Source organism: Ambystoma mexicanum, chromosome 7q (genome assembly GCF_040938575.1).
Source record: "Ambystoma mexicanum isolate Mex_15411 chromosome 7q, UKY_AmexF1_1, whole genome shotgun sequence".
Lineage (NCBI taxonomy): Eukaryota > Metazoa > Chordata > Amphibia > Caudata > Ambystomatidae > Ambystoma > Ambystoma mexicanum.
The window spans coordinates 1091136655-1091157696 of record NC_090941.1 but is presented as its reverse complement, the minus strand read 5'-3'; the positions used below and the strand labels follow the sequence as shown (position 1 = coordinate 1091157696).

The following is a 21042-nucleotide window of genomic DNA, read 5'->3' as shown; positions in this document are numbered from 1 at the left end:
ACGGTTAAATCAATGCACTGCATTCTGGGCTGGCACCTGATTTAGTTAAATGGTGCCTACAGCTAAGCGCTGAAAAGAGAATAGTAAGATGGTGCATGATAGTGTGTCACTGGACGATCTCTGCTTGGTTTGTGAAACATGAATGCTCTTTCTATGCGTGAATTGATATTTGTTCTTTAGTACAACAGTCACAGCAAAAGATCTACAAGTAGAGCAGCCACAAACAGGCAGGAGGGAGATCGGGTGAAACCCATGTGTACTCCCCTCACCCCCTGGTGTGTCTGTAGTCAACATCAGACGCTGAGCTTCTCTGACATCCAAAAGCTGTGTTGAGGATTTTCTAGTCCTTTCCAGAGAGCCCTGGGTGTGTAGATTGGAAATGCTATTATGTCGAGGTAATTGATGGGAAGGGATATGTTCTGACGTAGGTGTCTATAAATATGACTCTAGAAACACAAGATAGGAAAAGACCTGAAGGAAAGAGACCTGTGGGAAAATGAGAGGGTTATAAGCTGCAGACGTGCACAGGGGTGCATGCATGTTGAGACTTGAATGTCGTGTAGGCAGAAGAGACCTCTGTCCCCAAGTGTCACACAGAGAGAACCCAAAGTCACTCCCTGTGCAACCCTTGAGGCCACAAGTGGAAGATGTTCAACTCCGGAACCACGAACCTCTGGAGACCCCAATCCACTGCAAATAAATACTGATTAAGTACCAAGCCAAAACAGTTAACAACAGTGCAAAAACAATGTGGAATGGGCTTACCAGAAAGGCCAGAGAGGAGACTGCTAAACATATGAGGTTGAGGGTCTGGGACTCACGTGGGCAGTGCTCCTCATGGTGGAGCAATCCGTGACAGAGCCCAAAGAGTAGTGCGGTATGAGTCCACCTGATTGCAAGAACGAGATCTGGTAACTGTGAAGAACTGAGCCAGGAAGCAAAAGAACCAGATGCAGAAGGGAAATCCGATAGCAATCCAAAGAACAGTCCGTGGTCAATCCGTGAAACACATCCAAGTTACCAATTGCCGATAGGGTATTCCAGGAGAAGTCCGTAATTCCAAAAACCAGGGTCGAATCCAAAATGTCTAAAGAAGTCCACAACGAACGTGTGACGCCAAACAGAGTTACAGGTAACAGCTGTGAAGCGGCGAGTATATGGCAATCCGTGTTTAAATACTCGCATTTCTGGCGCTACTCCCAGTCACGTGACGAGCAACCGCATCACATGGGCGGAATCCCAGGTCACGTGATCGAGACTTTGGAGGATAGAGCATCCTGAATGGTGGTTCACCAAGCTTTACTGGGATTTATGGGGCTGGTCGGTAGGATGGGGGATTCTAGATCTCTAATAATTGTAAATAATTCTTTAGTGTTGGAGGCCGTGTTTGAGAAACGGTTATTGAGCAATTCTGCTTTGTGAGAGAGTACACAGAGTTTATAGGCTTTAGATAGTTGTTGCAGTTTGGTTTGGAGTTCTGGGCAGTGGTGCTTCTGTCTAAGTGTTATAGATCTCTTTTTTCCCTTCCGAGTTCTACGAGTTTGTTATTGAACCAGGGGGCGCTGTGTTTGGGTTTGGGCACTTTGGTTTTGAGGGGGGCCACTTCATCTATCGCTAATTGTAAGCACTGCTGGTAATGCTTCGAGATGCTCTCTGTGCTAATACTGTCCAGTAGTTTAGTGTTGAGCAGGTCATTAAATACTGGATTTAGATTCTCAGGGGTAAGCTTACGCGCATTTCTGACCTGAATGGGCGCTGGGCTACATGTTTCTCCCAATAAGAATTGGCTACTTTTCCCTAACCATTATTTGCCTTTCTTCCCTCCCCGGTGCATGAATGTGTAGGAAACGTCTTGAAAAGGGGGCTAAGCCAATCCCAATGTCTCTGTGTGGGTTTTCCACTTAATGCCCAAAGCAACATAGAAAGTTCAATATCCCAGTTTGTGTTTGGAGATCCATTCCTGTGTTTTTGTTAAGTTCGGGGCATGGAATTTTCTCTCCCCTTCTTTGCATTTGCTGGTCTAGGAGACCTTTAATTTATGATGCAAGCTTGCCGGCAGTCATAGCCCTTCCCGTGACGTGGGATTTCGGCACTGCACTAGTGCACACTGTCTCCCATTCTTAGGTAGGTGCTCTGCTGAGCGTTGATCTCTCAAGGGCTGTGGTGGATCTTCTTGGCTTTTCTTTTCCATTGGAAGCCTGGGACCCTGTTGTAGGTTCTCTCGCGTGGCCTTCTCTGTTTTGCCTCAACATTGCTCTGGAGCTTCCTGAAAGTAACAACTAACACTGGCGAGTATCCGCACCAAGAGGCAAGGCTAGAGATAAGGAACAAGTTACTTACCTGTAATTGTTGTTCTCCAGCATGGGTCTGGCATGGATTCACATGCTCATGAATATTCCACGTCGTCAGGCTGGGAATCCTCGTTAAAAAGAAAAAAGCAGTTTCAGTTTCATTTCTGAACTGCCTCTCTCCTAAAACCAAGAGTCTAGAGTCGGCCAGGCAGTGCTGCGCAACCTGTTTGATTGAAGGTGAGCCTGGTGAGGAGGTAAGAGATGCTTAATGTTGAGTTGTTGAGATGCTTAATGTTGAGCCTTGCCACCTCCAGTGGTTGTACATTTGTGTACTGCTATGCATTCTTTGTTCATGAGCATGTGAATCCATGCCAGACCCCATGATGGAGAAGGAACAAGTTACTTACCTGTAACTGTTGTTCTCCAGCATAGGTCTGGCATGGATTCACATGCGAACCCTCCCGCCTTACCCCTCTGCGGCTCTTCACTTGGTCCTACTGCCACTTTACTATATGTGCTACCAAATCTGAAGATGGCTGCCAGAGGAGGATTTTAGGTAGAGGGCAGTCATTGGCTGTTTACAAGAGAGGGCCTGGATCTCTCCCACTCGTTGTGTAGAGGTGATGGCCACAAGAACCGCTGTTTTCCACGATAAAAACTTCAGCAGTGCCGAATGCATAGGCTTGAACAGGGGACCCATGAGCCTAGTCAGCACCACATTGAGCTCCGAAGCCGGGGCCGGAGCGTTCAACGGCAGGAACGAACAGAAAAGTCCTTTTATGAATTCCTTGGCCAGGCGGTGTGACCGCAATGGCGACCGCCCCAGAGTTCTGGTGTAGCGGGAGATAGCTGCCAGATGCACTTTGATGGAAGCATGGGCCAACCCTGCCTTGGCCAGCGACATCAAGTACAGCAGCACCTGCAGAGCCCTAATCCGTAGAGGGTCACGTTTCTGTGCGCAGCACCAGACGGCGAACCTCTTCCACTTATGTCCATAGCATTTCAGTGTAGACGACGCGCTGGCCTTGGCAAGCACTTCCTTGCAGTCTGCCGGGAGATCGTATCCACCAAACTCTAGCGCTGCAGGAGCCAGGCCTGCAAGTTCAGCGACCCTGGGTCATGGTGCAAAATCGCACCCCCTTCCCTGGCGAGAAGATCTGCATCCACCTGAAGCCTGACTGGGGTGACGCTGACATGTCCAGAAGGTCTGGGTACCATATCTGCCTCGGCCACGCAGGTGCGACTAGGATCATCATGCACCGGGACCGCCTGAGTTGCTTGATGAGTCGCAGAAGCAATGGCATCTGGGGGAACGCATAGAGGAACAGGTGGTCCCAGGTGAGGAGAATGCATCTCCAATGCTCCCCAGCTGGGGAAACCTGCTGGTGAACCTCCGGCACTTGGTGTTTGTCGCCGTAGCAAACAGATCGATGTGGGGATTGCTCCATCGTCAGAATAGAAGATCCACTTGGTCCTCTCGAAGCTCCCACTTGTGGCAACAGTGTTCTTCACTCCTGCCAGGTGAAACGGGACGAGGAACATCTCCTGGGTGACGGTCCATCTCTATAGGTCCTGCGCTTCTTTGGAGAGCGCCGGGGATCTGGTGCCCCCTTGCTTCCGGATGTAAAACATTGTGGTGGTGTTTTCTGTGAAGATCCGCACCACCTTGCCCTTGAGGGATGGAAGGAAAGACTTGAGGGCCCAAAACACTGCCCTTAGCTCCAGAACGTTGATGTGCAATGACTTCTCCTCCGGTAGCCACAGGCCTCTTGCGTGGAGACTACCGTTGTGCGCTCCCCATCCTTCCAGGGATGCGTCCGTCGTGACAGTCTCCTGATGGGGTTGGGGGGTCTGGAAATCCGCACACGCCGACAGATGCGCGGGTACCCCACCACCGAATCGCTCAACAGAACCTCTCGTCGAGGGCGATCTTGTCCTCGAAGCTTCCCGATACCTGGTCCAACGGGCGTCGAGGAACTCCTGCAGCGGTCCCATCCACAGCCTGCACAGGCGCACAAGGTATATGCACAACATCATCATGCCGAGGAGGGGCTTGATGGACCTCACCCTTGCGATCTTCAGGGTCAACAGCCTTGTGTACCTTGCCCAAGATGGCCACCATTCTCTCCTCCGACGGGGACGCCAGGCATGACACCATGTTGAGCCTGGACCCCAGAAACAGCGTCCTGCAATGGCACCAAGCAGGACCTCGCAAAGTTTATTGAGAATCCCAGTTCCGCGCGTAGCCGGACGGTCCCCGCCGTGTGCTCGACGGCGGTCTCTCTCAACTTTGCTCAGATGAGCCAATCGTCCAGGTATGGGTAGATGTGAATCCCCTGCAGGCGCAACCGAGCCACCACTGGAATTGGTAATGCTGCCCTTGGACCACGAAGCGCAGAAATTGGGTTGTCCTTTGTGAATGGGGATGTGGAAATAGGCATCCTCCAGGTCCAGCGACGATAGGAAATCTCCTTCTTCCAGTTGTCCGAGCATGTGCTGAAGGATGGCCATCCGAACTTCTGGGAACTGACGTACTTGTTGAGGCGGCGGAGGTCCAGTATGGATCTCCAACCGTCCGTCTTCTTTCTGACGAGGAAGTACACTCCGGAGCCCCAGAGTCTTTTTGGGACGAGTTCTTTCTCGCCCTTCCTCAGCATGGCCCATATTTCCAGATGAAGTTGAGGGACATGGTTTTCCTTCCTGCGTTGAACTTCCATTGAAATTCCAGGGTGTGCCCATGGGCCAGGGCGTTCAGCACCCAACGGTCGGTGGAGATGGAATTCCACATGCTGGCGAAGTTCGCCAGCTGGCCTCCCACCGGGGTACGCAAGTGGGGGCCCGACATAATGGCCAGTTCAATCCTGCTTCGCCGTGTGGGCGCCACTTTGGAAACCTTGGCAACGGCGACCTCCTCCGGACTTGCTGCGGCCCCTGTAGGCTTCCTGCACTGCAGAGCGGGGCGGTTGATGATAGGATGAAGAGCCACCATCAAAACCTTTGGAGTATTCCCTGGGACTTTCCTTCGGAGGTCCGAAAGGACGGTCGTCACTGCTAGAGCATGCACAAAGCCCGAGCCATCTCGGTATCCGCCTTAATGGCCAATCCTGTGTCGGTGATGCCCGTGGCCACAGTGATGGCATGGTCTGATGCCACCTCGCCTTCCTGCAGGATCTCCAACGCTTCCGCTCTCTTGTCGTCAGGAAGGAAGTCGCCCCATGGCATCCAGCTTCTTTCCCTTGCCGTCCAGAGGACGTCGACGCCGAAGATCCAGAAGACTTCTTCGCCACCGCCGAGACCACTGAGTCACAGCTGGGATCTGAGACACTTGGGTGCAGAGTCCGGCACTCTGTACTTCTTCTCGTACAGGGCCAAAAAGACTGGTTCGTCATAAGGGGCAGTCCCTCGCCTCAAATATCATCCAAAAGAGGGATTGAAAGCACGGTCTTCCTCTTAGCCTCCTGGCGCTGGTAGAGGAAGTCTTCCTTCTCCTCCCCGGGGGCCAGCTGGAACATTTCCAAGGCCCTAGAAATCATTGCATGGAAAGAGGCAATCTCGTTGGGCGGTGAGGCCCTGGGCACTGGTGGGCACTGGTGATGGGAGGTCCACCCCGTCGCCGTTGTCCGTACCCGTGCCCGTGCCCGTCGTCGCCGTAACTGGTTCCGTATCGTCCCTCGGAGGAGGGGATGACGGCAAAGTATGGAAAGGAGGAGGAGGGTGAACTCTCCTTCTCTTGACGAGGGTTCCCCCGACGGTCCAGGTGCCGCGGGATCTCCTGCCAGCGACAGAGGCATCCTTGTCCGGATCTCGGATCTCTGAGCACAAGGTGTGCAGTGCCTGTAGGATGTCCACTGACATGTCCGCTGGCGGCGGTTGCTGTGGTGGCTAAAACGGGAGCGATGGCAGTGGCCTGCTGTCCTCCGGCTCCTCACCGCCCTGCTGCTCCTTGACAGTTTCCTTGCTGCTCTCCACATCCGCCTTGCTGGGATCCTTCCCATAGGAGCTGGCCTCGACAAACTTCTTATCCAGTACGGCCTTCAGACCAGAAATTTCCTCCTCAGAGATGTCCGAGCCCTGCAGGACTACTGCCCTCCCCCCCCTTCTGCTCGACCAGCGGGGATTGTCTAGGGGAAATGATCGGCATCGTCTTCACCATTGTCTTCTCAATGGGTAGAAAGGCTGATTCTCTCTGAGCAGGCAGAGAAACTCTCGTCTTTTGGGCCGCCTCCTGCGAATCCACGGCCTTCGCTAGGGACGCCACCACTCCTTCAAGAGAAAATTTCACCTGTTGAAACTGGGACTCCAGATCTCCAGAAGTTTACCCAGATAGTCCGACTTCCTCTTCTTCGCTGACCAGGAGTGGTCCTCATGGTCGAGGGTGCCAGAGATGTCGTTCCCGAACTGGCCACGAGGAGCCTGCCCAACGGCGCTCCCAGTGCCCGCGGGCTCGCTGTACTTTGCCTTGTGTTGGGCCCCCGTCGCCAAAGCACCCCCAAAGGTCTTAGAAAACCGCTCAGATTTCCTCTTGCTGGGTAAGGCTTCCTGCCGGGACTCACCCGCCGCCGGGATCTTCGTCTGGATCCACTCGGAGAGCCGCTTGCGATGGTCCTTCATGCTGCGAGGCACCATATCCTTGCAAGACGCACAGGCCTCCTCCACTTGCGTTTGATCGGAATGTAGGCAGTAAAGGCACAGGGAGTGCCCATCGTCCAGGAAACGTTTCCGTAGTCCACATCCAGGGCAGATCCTGAACAGAGGCGTTGAGTCTCCTTTATCTTCAGCCATGTCCACGCGGAGTAGGCCTCAAATAATCTTCCGGAATCCTCCAAGAAGGGAACTCGACGATAAATCGCCCTTGAGGGGTGTAGACATTTCCGAAAAACGGGTCCCCGTTAGTCGGATGATGGATCGATGGAGCTTGAGGCACGATTGACCGGAAAAATAGAGTAAACTCTAAGAAAAAGCGCAAAACGCAGTAAAAAGCCCGAGAGCTAATCACGAGAACTCCTACCACTCTAACGTGCGGTAAAAATCTGAAGATGACTGCCAGAGGAGGGGCTTAGGTAGAGGGCAGTCATTGGATAGGGGCAGTATGAACCAGAGACCAGTGATTGGTTGTTAGGATACCCCGTCTCCTTCCACCATCCACTTCAGGGGTAGGACTGGCACTGGATGGCTCCTTGGTAGGTCTCCCACCTGAGAAGGGTTCCCGTCCCCTCTTGACAAGGCCCAGTTACTGGCCTTGTCACAGCATTCAAAATACCAGAAGTAGATCCAGGTGTTTGCATGTGAGATGTGACAAAATGTATAACCAAATTTAGATTGTAGATTTAGATTGAAATTGAAATTCAAGAACCAAAAATAGAAAACACAAAGAACCATGAATCAGTGGTATCAAAAGATCATCGTGAAATTACGTGTCCAAGAGAAAGAAAGATAACATGACACCAATATCGTCAATTTCCGCCTCACCCAATGGAGAACTGCTTTAAGCCACTTTGAAACTAAATCACACATTCACGATTACCATCCACCTGGTCTATCATACCCCTGGGCCAACAGTATCCTTCAAAGAAGATATCATGCATACTTTGTTCACCAAGACCAAACCCTCATCCAAAGTCCTGCTCCTGGGAAACAAACTTGGGATACAATGACCGTGGCGATAACAATGCCTCATCGCTAGCTGCATCCATGGCCTCGAATGGCTTCACACAACATATCCTGACCCCCACTTACTCTAAAGCCTGCATCTTGGATTGGCTCACAGACCTCAACAACCAAGCCTCAATCACCTTCATTCTGCCTTGCCACTGGACGGACCACCATATCATTACATTCTCCATTCTCACTGACACCTCCAACCCAATGCCTACCACACCGCTGCCTACCAAATAGCATGGAAACACCTGCAACATCATCAAAAACAGCATCTTACTCTTGCTGTAAGAGTTGCAGCCACTATTCAATCAGCCACCTGATGTTGCCATCCTAGTAGAGTTCTACTATTGACTCTATCACTCCTCTGACCATGCTCAAACCTAAACCCACCAAGCATCGGAACAAGTGGTTCACTATTGTCATCTGCACCCTCCGACAAAATAAACATGAGCCAGAAATCACTTGGAGGAAAAGTCCAACAGACAGCAAAAAAGCACTCTCTGCCTCCTTGGCAAAAGAATACAAAATAGCTTTACTACAGGCTAAAAGAGCCACATACAATTCCAGAATCTCAAACGCCAAATCAAGGTCACAAGAGCTTTTCTCTATTCTGTGCAATCTAGAATTACCCACTGTCACCCCATCGACCTGCACCAAGGATGTAGCCTGGTGCTCCAGCATATATGTGGCTCTCATCAACTCGAGACTCTCGGAAAAAAAAGATCTTCACCAAAAAAATGACTCAGTGTGCCCACCCTCTGCCCCCACTCAACAACATCCCTCCGGCAGACCGACCAAACCTTCCACTTTCATCAAGCCGTTGTGGCTGAGTTCCCTCTACTCATGAAAAGCCCAAAACCCTCCCGATGCCTTGGTGACACCCGCCCAGCCATGGTCATCAAAGACTGCACTGATGCCCTAGCACCTTTCATCACCGCCATCATTAATGTCTCCTTCTCGTCCTGTCAAGTGCCAGCCAGCCTGAAGGAAGCCCGGGTGTTCATTTTACTGAAGAAATCCACCCATGACCCAGAAATACCCACCAACTATCGCCATATTATACTGTCCCATTTTTATTGAAGATCCTCGATAGAGAAGTTTACATCCATATACAAAGCTACCTCAAAACTAACAACATCTTAGGCTTTAGCCAATCTGGCTTCAGACCTGGGCATCGAACTGAATTGGCACTACTCGACTTATAAAAACAGTTAGATGACATTAAGGATGCTAAGTCAGCGATCCTGCTCCTGATTACCCTATCTACCACCTTCCATTTGGTGGACCACCAACTATTGTGCTAGCACCTTGCCATAGCATTTAACTTCTCACCGGAAGACATTCACTGAATAGCCTACTTCCTGGCCCACAGATCCATTAAAGTCTTTTTGGACACACCAGCAACCTCCCCCTCCACCTCACCTGTTACCAGTAGTGTACCACAAGGATCCTGCGTCCCTTCAGCCTTGTATAACATCTTCACAAAAACGCTATTAGATCTGCTCAATGAGCGAGGCATTTCTTATACCAACTATGCGTATGACACGCAGGTCCGTGTCCTACTCTCCGGCAAATATGCCTCTGACTCCAACATGCTGCGCTTAGTATACCAAATATTAGTATTTGTATTTATTGATATCCATGCCTGTAAATAAAACAGGCATGGATGACCTCTCACCTGTTTTGCCTGAATGACGACAAGACTGAGTTCCTCCATGTTGGCTCCCAAACCGTCTGCAATAAACTACACATTCACCATCGATAGGTTAACAATCCCAGTATCGAGCTACGTTAAGATCTTGGACGTACATCTCTCTGAAGGAGCATCACAAATTTTTAAAAATCACGTGCCGCAGGGCCTGATGTTGTGTGTAACTTATTAATAAAAAAGCAACCAGAGCTTTGGGCTACTGCACCTACTATTCGTTCAAATGGGTAAATAGGTAAGATAGGTACCATCCCAAAAACTTGGCAATCTAGCCATATACTAACTGTCCATAAAAAAGGTGCGTGGGATTGTCCTAACAACTTCTGCATGTTAGAAATGCTTGATACATCATCCAAGATAGTTGCTCGTGTCCTTCTGCAGGAATTGAATTGTGTGGATTAGAGACAAAAAGATATTACCAATCAAATTGGATTCCGCGAGGGGTCTAGCACTGTGCACGGATTGTTACTGAGTGAAACGTAATCTCGTGTGTATATCGACTTCTCTGCAGCGTTCGATACGGTGAACAGAAACCGTTTATGGAAGAAGTTGCATGCATGGGGTATCCCTTTGGGTCTCCTTCGGATGCTCATGTTGCTGCATACCAATACTACGGTGCGGATCTGTCTAAATGAAATGGGTAAATTGTCAGCCTCTATAACGACAACTAGTGGTGTAAAGCAAGGTTGCATGGTGGCCGCACTACTATTCAATCTATACCTGGCGGACATGCAGACCGCATTTCAGCTATACACAGCTAATCCAGTGAAGATCACCGGTGTAATCATCGGATGGTTAGCCTACGCCGATGATCTCATTTTACTGGAGTAAACGTCTGCTGGTCTCCAGCAAATGCTGGATGCCCTTGGTAAATATTGTGCTGACAACGGACTGTCGATCAATATTGATAAATGCAAAGTGATGGCTTTCACAAAAAAACGTCAACCTAAAAAATATGTGTGGAGGTTGAGTGGTAAAATAATGGAACAAATGACGACCTATAAATATTTGGGCATCATTGTAGATGATAAATTAATGTGGGCCGCTCGCTGGATTTCACTTCAGGAGCGGTGTTCAACAGCAACTAATACCTTGAGTATATTTATTGGTCGCAACAGTGGTTACTCAGTCTCAGCGGTTTTTACCATATATTTGGCAAAAATAAGATTGATACTTCTATATGCCATCATTATATGGGGCCACAATCTAATCAAACGGGTGGAGTGTTTTGAAGCACGTCTGTTACGCAAATTGTTCCGATTCCCAACGAATGTAAGCGTTGAGTATATTTACTTGGAATTTGACTTAATTGGTATTATACACGCATTTACCCACCACTGTGTGATAAGTTGTGAAGCTAAACAGACTTGAAATAGATACAATTAGGACACCATATATAGCAGCGTTTCCGAGACTGGATGCAATGCTCTTTTTGGCATCATGGCCAATTTAAAAATGCTCCACGTTAAGTGGGTTGGCATGCTTAATCATAAACAATTCAGTATATACACCATGAAACTCATGCTAAAAAGAACATTTAAAGAGGTCAGTTATGAACAACAGTTAACCAACTTAGCCACAACATCACATAGCAGTAATTATATCCAAGAACGAATACCCTAGATGCTCCACTCCGGCATATATCAATGCATACCCTAGTCCACAAGTTGTCAGGCTATACCTGCTGTTGCAATTTAAAATGTCAGAAGCATTGGAAACAAAAGCAGCTGAAATGGGCATACCACACGACCGTTGAATGTGTCGCCTGTGCGGTAACAAAGTCACTGAGTCCTTACACCACTTAATGATTGTATGCGATAGCCTATATGCATTGGGCTATAAGCATATGAAGTCATACAAGAAAGTCTTTGTGCCTGTCGAAATAGATATGTTATGGCAGCTATTCCTAAGTGGCAATGATATCAACCTGATATACTTCATGGTTGCTTTTTACAAAAGGATCGTATTGATTTTAAGATGTATTGATTGATTTTATTGCATATTGATTTGCACAGTGCTGCGAGATTTGATTGTCGATTTATGTTGATTTTAACAGTTGTGATGTAAATGTTAATCTGTGTGATACAAAGCATTTGTTTTGCTATATGCCCAGCACCCTCGCCAATTGTAAAAAACCTGGGGATTCTGATGGACAATAATCTCTCGCTAGAGCCACAAGTAAACTCTCTCCTCAAGAAATGCTTCTTCCTCCTGCGAGCGGCAAAGAGGATCTTACCGTTCCTATCGTTCACCAACAAAACAACCACCATCCTCGCCCTCGTCATGTCCAAAGTAGACTACGCCAATAGCCTATACCTAGGCATGCCTGAATGACTCTTAAAAAAACTACAACGCATTCAAAACGCGGCAGCCAGACTACTTCTGAAACTACCCCAAAGAGAAAACACTGCACCAGTGCTGAAAACACTACATTGGCTACCAATAAAACAACGAATAAAATTCAAAACAATGTGCATTACGCACAGAGCAGTACACAACAAAGGCGCTGAGTTCCTAAGAGACAAACTGCGCCTACATCAACCAAGAAGAACGCTTAGATCAAGCATGGACATCCGCCTGGAACCAATGTCCTACAACAAAAGAAAACTCTGAGGATCCTCCTTCTCTCACCAAGCCCCGAAAACCTGGAACGACCTTCCAAAGTACATACATAACACAAAAAACCACCTATTATTCAGGAAATTACTCAAAACCTGGCTCTTCACGTTATAACTAGAAAGACCGGCCAATGGGGCACACGCACAACTAAATCATCAATGAACGCAGAGAGACCCTGATACACACCGACCAATCAATGGGGATAAGCTAAGGTAAATATCCCACGACATACTAAACGACCAAACGGGAGACAGCCGCAACACGACCAAAAACAGTACATATAGCAAGACAAAGACAGAAACACTAGGATGAATCATCAAGAGGACCATGACCTTAATTACAACCATCCCCAACAGCCCTAAGGACAAAATATAGAGAGGGAAAGGAAGCACTGTACCACAAACCCCAATCCAGCGGGTGAGAAACAGAATGTTTCATCACTACACACCATCCACCAATACACAGCAGGAAGCACAACACCCCATCTCACTAAACTACAACTAAACAATAGCCCCAAGGATGTTCACCCTATGGAAACTAAAAAAACAGTCAGGACAGAAGGAAACGAATGACTAAACACACAGGCTCACCAAGACGGATGCACCAGGACCACATCAACACGGCTCCGAACCATTCAAAGCCTCAACCGACCAGGGTCACACTAGATAACCTGAGAATAGATACTACTCACCCAGTCCCACACCTGAAGATCGGGTTCAGACGCACCTACCAATCCAAACATTACTCAATATGACACAGCTGGATCTGCACATAACCACCAAAGCGAGTCGACCCACGAGGAACAAGCAACAACCCAACCCACAGGCATACAACTCTAACGGAACCATAAGTACCTTAATAAGGATACAGACCCCACTAACCCAACCCTCAATCTTCTGCATAATTAAACCCACACAAAGCTACACAACCATCTCTCTCAGAGCAATCCGCACGCACTTTACCACACCGCATCAAAAAGACAAACTTCACCCACAGCACTCGTGGACTTGCCAGATCCGATACTAGCACCAATGCCCAGTACTCGGTGTATACCGAGCTGAAGCTGCCAACAGCACATCACGTCTCCCACTCTCCTGCTCCCCTCCTCCCGACTAACCCTACCCGCCCTTCCTGTTTACAGATCCGCCAGAGCGCCTGGGGACCAATTCCATTGGTGACGGTGCGCTATACAAGTACCTTTAACATAACATAACATATGTATACAATAAACTTTGAAACTTTGAAGGAGCAGGTCAATGCCATTGCCTCTTCTGCAGCCTGCTCCACAAAACTACTCAACGACAGCAGACCGTTTCTCTCCCCCGATAGCTGTCAACTTATCACCCGGGTGCATATTGGCTCAAGGATTGACTACAAGGATTGACTACTGTAACTCTCTTTGAAGGTGCATCCAGCCGAAATATCAACAAGTAGTAGAGAACAATGCCATCAGAGCTGCACTTAATGTCTCTAAGCGTGAGCATATATCCGCTGCCAGAAAACAGGCTCAGTGGCACCCAGACAGAGTGTGCATCATTTTTAAAACATTAGCCATTACCCATAAATCCCTCACAAACGCTGCCCCTGCCTACCTGTAACACAAGTTTAACAAAATGCAGTCCGCCAGACCCACCTGCTCCACTTTTACCCACAGGCTGAATACCCCAAGATGCAATCTAAAGAGATCAGGTGGCTCAAGTTTCCCAGTCATTGCCTGCAAATGCTGGAATACGCTGCCCCCACGCTAAGAGCCGATATGATATGATATGGCATTTATAACACGCTTATACACAAGTGTTTCAGAACAATCCTATTGGACATTCAGGAAACTCATGACTCTGCTCTTTGCGCAGGGTCCACTGTAAAAGACTGGACGCTGACAACCAACCACAGACTCTGCATCTTTGTAACCAATCTATGCAACCTTTGTAACCAGCGCCTTGATGCCTAGGGGTTTAGTGCGCAAAATAAATAAATAAATACATACATTTCAGAAGGAAGCTGGGAATAACAAACAACAACCACCTTCACACAAAAAAAGGGAATGTAAACACAAAATGTAAATAAAAGGTTTGTCAGCACCGATCCATTCTTAATATGTTAACCAAACAAAGAGAGAAAATGCCAATTCAAGCGGCATATCAAAGACAGTCAATGTGCATTAAAGAGCCAGATAACCATTGGCACAGCGAGAAACTAATTCCGTGGTCATAGTCCGCTGGCATCACTTACCTTCCATTGCTTATCATCGGTGAAGATGTCGCTCTTTGCGATATCCACCCTGTTCCATGACACAGCCAGCTTCAGTTGGTAGTCCCAGTTCTCATGGCCATGGTGATCAAGGCGGGCGGAAGCTAAAGAGTCGAAAAAGAAAAAAAGAAAAAAAATACAGCTTAAGTAGTAGCACTGCTTCAGGGGTGTTATTAGTTGACATGTTATTAAAAAGACACTGATTTGTTAAGTATTTGGGAAACTGCCGTAAATTAAGCCTTATAGAAGAAGTGAGGGCGCGTTATTACAGGATAATGACCCACCCCTCGGGCAATACTTTGGTTAAGCAAACAAAGGAGGGTCTGGGAATCTCTCTACCAGCACGAACACAGCCCAATGACCTGTTCTTGGGTGAATAACCCCTGGGAGAGACTCTACCAAGTCTTTAGCTCACTGTCCTTTTCACAGAGAAGACATTTCCCCGCATATCAGCCTTTGTCCTGCCCAGGGGCAATTCTCCTCTGAACAAGAGTACCACCAGTAACCCCATACACGTGTTTCAGCCTTGTTGGGCATCATCAGTGAGGTGAAACTGTTGCCTCTTTAGGAACAGTGAGCAAGGGGTCCACGTCTGGATTGCCCTGTTAACTTAGGGTGAAACCCAAAGTTAATGTATGCAAACAAAGGGGGGTCTGGGAATCTCTCTACCAGCACGAACACAGCCCAATGACCTGTTCTTGGGTGAATAACCCCTGGGAGAGACTCTACCAAGTCTTTAGCTCACTGTCCTTTTCACAGAGAAGAAATTTCCCCGCATATCAGCCTTTGTCCTGCCCAGGGGCAGTCCAGCGCCGAAATGCTAGGCAATTCTCCTCTGAACAAGAGTACCATCAGTAACCCCATATACGTGTTTCAGCCTTGTTGGGCATCATCAGTGAGGTGAAACTGTTGCCTCTCTAGGAACAGTGAGCAAGGGGTCCACGTCTGGATTGCCCTGTTAACTTAGGGTGAGACCCAAAGTTAATGTATGCAAACAAAGGGGGGGTCTGGGAATCTCTCTACCAGCACGAACACAGCCCAATGACCTGTTCTTGGGTGAATAACCCCTGGGAGAGACTCTACCAAGTCTTTAGCTCACTGTCCTTTTCACAGAGAAGAAATTTCCCCGCATATCAGCCTTTGTCCTGCCCAGGGGCAGGTGCATCATCAGTGAGGTGAAACTGTTGCCTCTCTAGGAACAGTGAGCAAGGGGTCCACGTCTGGATTGCCCTGTTAACTTAGGGTGAAACCCAAAGTTAATGTATGCAAACAAAGGGGGTCTGGGAATCTCTCTACCAGCACGAACACAGCCCAATGACCTGTTCTTGGGTGAATAACCCCTGGGAGAGACTCTACCAAGTCTTTAGCTCACTGTCCTTTTCACAGAGAAGAAATTTCCCCGCATATCAGCCTTTGTCCTGCCCAGGGGCAGTCCAGCGCCGAAATGCTAGGCAATTCTCCTCTGAACAAGAGTACCATCAGTAACTCCATACACGTGTTTCAGCCTTGTTGGGCATCATCAGTGAGGTGAAACTGTTGCCTCTCTAGGAACAGTGAGCAAGGGGCCCACGTCTGGATTGCCCTGTTAACTTAGGGTGAAACCCAAAGTTAATGTATGCAAACAAAGGGGGGTCTGGGAATCTCTCTACCAGCACGAACACAGCCCAATGACCTGTTCTTGGGTGACTAACCCCTGGGAGAGACTCTACCAAGTCTTTAGCTCACTGTCCTTTTCACAGAGAAGAAATTTCCCCGCATATCAGCCTTTGTCCTGCCCAGGGGCAGTCCAGCGCCGAAATGCTAGGCAATTCTCCTCTGAACAAGAATACCATCAGTAACCCCATACACGTGTTTCAGCCTTGTTGGGCATCATCAGTGAGGTGAAACTGTTGCCTCTCTAGGAACAGTGAGCAAGGGGTCCACGTCTGGATTGCCCTGTTAACTTAGGGTGAAACCCAAAGTTAATGTATGCAAACAAAGGGGGGTCTGGGAATCTCTCTACCAGCACAAACACAGCCCAACGACCTGTTCTTGGGTGAATAACCCCTGGGAGAGACTCTACCAAGTCTTTAGCTCACTGTCCTTTTCACAGAGAAGAAATTTCCGCGCATATCAGCCTTAGTCCTGCCCAGGGGCAGTCCAGCGCCGAAATGCTAGGCAATTCTCCTCTGAACAAGAGTACCATCAGTAACCCCATACACGTGTTTCAGCCTTGTTGGGCATCATCAGTGAGGTGAAACTGTTCCCTCTCTAGGAACAGTGAGCAAGGGGCCCACGTCTGGATTGCCCTGTTAACTTAGGGTGAAACCCAAAGTTAATGTATGCAAACAAAGGGGGGTCTGGGAATCTCTCTACCAGCACGAACACAGCCCAATGACCTGTTCTTGGGTGAATAACCCCTGGGAGAGACTCTACCAAGTCTTTAGCTCACTGTCCTTTTCACAGAGAAGAAATTTCCCCGCATATCAGCCTTTGTCCTGCCCAGGGGCAGTCCAGCGCCGAAATGCTAGGCAATTCTCCTCTGAACAAGAGTACCATCAGTAACCCCATACACGTGTTTCAGCCTTGTTGGGCATCATCAGTGAGGTGAAACTGTTGCCTCTCTAGGAACAGTGAGCAAGGGGTCCACGTCTGGATTGCCCTGTTAACTTAGGGTGAAACCCAAAGTTAATGTATGCAAACAAAGGGTGGTCTGGGAATCTCTCTACCAGCACAAACACAGCCCAACGACCTGTTCTTGGGTGAATAACCCCTGGGAGAGACTCTACCAAGTCTTTAGCTCACTGTCCTTTTCACAGAGAAGAAATTTCCCCGCATATCAGCCTTTGTCCTGCCCAGGGGCAGTCCAGCGCCGAAATGCTAGGCAATTCTCCTCTGAACAAGAGTACCATCAGTAACCCCATACACGTGTTTCAGCCTTGTTGGGCATCATCAGCGAGGTGAAACTGTTGCCTCTCTAGGAACAGTGAGCAGGGGGTCCACGTCTGGATTGCCCTGTTAACTTAGGGTGAAACCCAAAGTTAATGTATGCAAACCAAGGGGGGTCTGGGAATCTCTCTACCAGCACGAACACAGCCCAATGACCTGTTCTTGGGTGAATAACCCCTGGGAGAGACTCTACCAAGTCTTTAGCTCACTGTCCTTTTCACAGAGAAGAAATTTCCCCGCATATCAGCCTTTGTCCTGCCCAGGGGCAGTCCAGCGCCGAAATGCTAGGCAATTCTCCTCTGAACAAGAGTACCATCAGTAACCCCATACACGTGTTTCAGCCTTGTTGGGCATCATCAGTGAGGTGAAACTGTTGCCTCTCTAGGAACAGTGAGCAAGGGGTCCACGTCTGGATTGCCCTGTTAACTTAGGGTGAAACCCAAAGTTAATGTATGCAAACAAAGGGGGGGTCTGGGAATCTCTCTACCAGCACAAACACAGCCCAATGACCTGTTCCTGGGTGAATAACCCCTGGGAGAGACTCTACCAAGTCTTTAGCTCACTGTCCTTTTCACAGAGAAGAAATTTCCCCGCATATCAGCCTTTGTCCTGCCCAGGGGCAGTCCAGCGCCGAAATGCTAGGCAATTCTCCTCTGAACAAGAGTACCATCAGTAACCCCATACACGTGTTTCAGCCTTGTTGGGCATCATCAGTGAGGTGAAACTGTTGCCTCGCTAGGAACAGTGAGCAAGGGGTCCACGTCTGGATTGCCCTGTTAACTTAGGGTGAAACCCAAAGTTAATGTATGCAAACAAGGGGGGGTCTGGGAATCTCTCTACCAGCACGAACACAGCCCAATGACCTGTTTTTGGGTGAATAACCCCTGGGAGAGACTGTACCAAGTCTTTAGCTCACTGTCCTTTTCACAGAGAAGAAATTTCCCCTGGGCAGGACATGCGGGGAAATTTCTTCTCTGTGAAAATGACGGTGAGCTAAAGACTTGGTAGAGTCTCTCCCAGGGGTTATTCACCCAAGAACAGGTCATTGGGCTGTGTTCGTGCTGGTAGAGAGATTCCCAGACCCCCTTTGTTTGCATACATTAACTTTGCATTTCACCCTAAGTTAACAGGGCAATCCAGACGTGGACCCCTTGCTCACTGTTCTTAGAGAGGCAACAGTTTCACCTCACTGATGATGCCCAACAAGGCTGAAACACGTGTATGGGGTTACTGATGGTACTCTTGTTCAGAGGAGAATTGCCTAGCATTTCGGCGCTGGACTGCCCCTGGGCAGGACAAAAGCTGATATGCGGGGAAATTTCTTCTCTGTGAAAAGGACAGTGAGCTAAAGACTTGGTAGAGTCTCTCCCAGGGGTTATTCACCCAAGAACAGGTCATTGGGCTGTGTTCGTGCTGGTAGAGAGATTCCCAGACCCCCCCCTTTGTTTGCAATACTTTGGTTAAGGGTCACTATTATAACAATGAACCCTCCCGAGCTCCAGAAGGCTAAAAAGTAGAACATGGCCTTGTGAATCCAGTGTCCCTAGGGCTTATCAAAAAGGTAGACCTGCTGCTTCTCTCGAGCAGCTGCTATGCTCAATTGATATAGAAAAAACTTGGCCTGGAAATATTCCAGTGTGCTGTCACCGGTGCGCAGAAAAAGAAATGGTATTACCTAAATTGTCCTTTTACAATTGACCTTTTGTCCTAATTGACCTAATTATAGTGGTCCTAATTGACCTTCTGCACAATTCACCTTTATATTATTTTAGTCATTTATATATGTATTGGGTAGGTTTTGGATTATAAATAATATAAGGGGATTGGTTCTGGGGTTGTGCAGGCGTTTGGATTGGGTGGGGGTTTGGGGGGGTTTCCCCCCACATATATGTCCTAATTGACCTTTTAAAATAGGTCAATTCTCCAGAGGTCAATTGTGAAAAGGTCAATTAGTATACATCCAAAGAAATACCACCCATTTGCTGTTAAGCATCAATAGGTACATTGTTATTTTGGTGAAATTATTTATATTCTATGGTTTGTGGTAAAGGATCTTGTTAGCAAATAGTATTATTTCCTTACTTTTGACGATAATTATGAACAATAAAAATACATTTGCTTATGGCACTGTTGGAAGGTGCTACTTTGGCAACTACGACTTAATGTTTTTATTCTCATCATCTCTGGCAACTGATTATGATATCAATAATAACTGTAATCAGACTAAGGAAATTCCACCTACCTGGAAAAAAGCAAATATTGTCCCAATCTTCAAGAGAGGCGCAACTGACGATCCAAAACAGTACAGGGCGATTGCCCTTTTGGAAGTCATGGGGAAAGTTTTTTCGTCCTTTGTATTGGAAGCTTTCCAAAGGTGGACTCGTTCTACCAATTCCATGGACCCCTTCCAGAATGGTTTCATCAGAAACTCAGGAACAACTACCAACATCTTGCTCATGAGCCCCCTGAAGGCTAAAGTTCTACAAGATGGCCTCCCGATCTACGTTGTCTTTATTGACCGGGTCCAAGCCTTTGACCAGGTCGATAGACAGCGCCTCTGGGCGAAATTGGAATCAAAAGGATGTCCGGATTCAATCCTAGACCCCATAAAGGCTCTACATCAAGGGACCTCCATACGTGTTCGCCTTAGTGCGGATGGACGCTTGTCTGAGGAGATCGGGACAGCCCGAGGAGTTAAACAAGGTTGCCCCTTGGCTCCCTATACAACTCCTACATTGCAGATTAATGGGGAATCAAGTCAAACGGTCAGGCACTTTCCACCTTCGTTGGGAGGAGAGAAGATCGATCGCTTATTGTACGCCGATGACATCATCCTGATGGATTTGACGCCCATTGGCCTTCAACGCCAATTGGACAATTTGGTGTCATACATGTCAGAAAACAACTTACGGATACATAATGAGAAAACCAAAGTGCTCTTCCTGGGCAGGCCTGCAAAGAAGAAACAAAAACCCTCTTGGCACTGTGATGGCAAGAAACTGGAAACAGTTCATGCTTTTAAATATCTCGGAATTACAATCAGTAATGATAGGGATGAAAAGACCATGCAAGAAACAATCTGGTCAAAACTAAAGAACCTCACAGTGCAAGCAAAGCTGTGGACAGGAAGCACGGTCGCTTTTCAATTATCCCCATCCTGAGATTCTTCAAGTCAAAGGTGGTTCCTGCCTTGTTATACGGCATGGACGCAATGCCACTGGCTCCAAACTCCATATAGGAGAAATACGAAAGCTTTTTCTGGCGAAACGTCCAAGGCTTGGCGACATCCAACCCAATATCACTAATAAGGAGAGAACTTTGCATATCATCAATGTTAGCAACAAAAAAGAGAGCCACCTTGATGCTATACCGCAAAGTCATCAACAAGCCAGAAGCACGAGTGCTAGACCTCATTCGAAAGGAAATCATAGACGGTGACAACTGGATGCTCGCGAAATGGGAACAAGCCAATTTATCGATCTTGAAAGAATTGGACCTGCCAGTGGAAACACTAATCCAAAATCCCAACAGAGTGGCGAAAAAATTGTTCGAAGCAGACTGGATTCATACGCAAGAAGTGGCAAATAA

The 21042-nt window shown here is 48.0% G+C and overlaps 1 protein-coding gene across 1 annotated transcript in view; it reads right to left on the bottom strand.

Moving 5' to 3' along the window:
• The window catches only part of LOC138528195 (transient receptor potential cation channel subfamily M member 2-like), a 679103-nt gene that overhangs the window by 282152 nt on the left and 375909 nt on the right, over positions 1-21042 (bottom strand). Inside the window, exon 10 of the mRNA XM_069639648.1 lies at positions 14509-14630. Within this exon, the coding sequence (XP_069495749.1) occupies positions 14509-14630 (122 nt within the window). The remainder of the gene's footprint in view (positions 1-14508; positions 14631-21042) is intronic.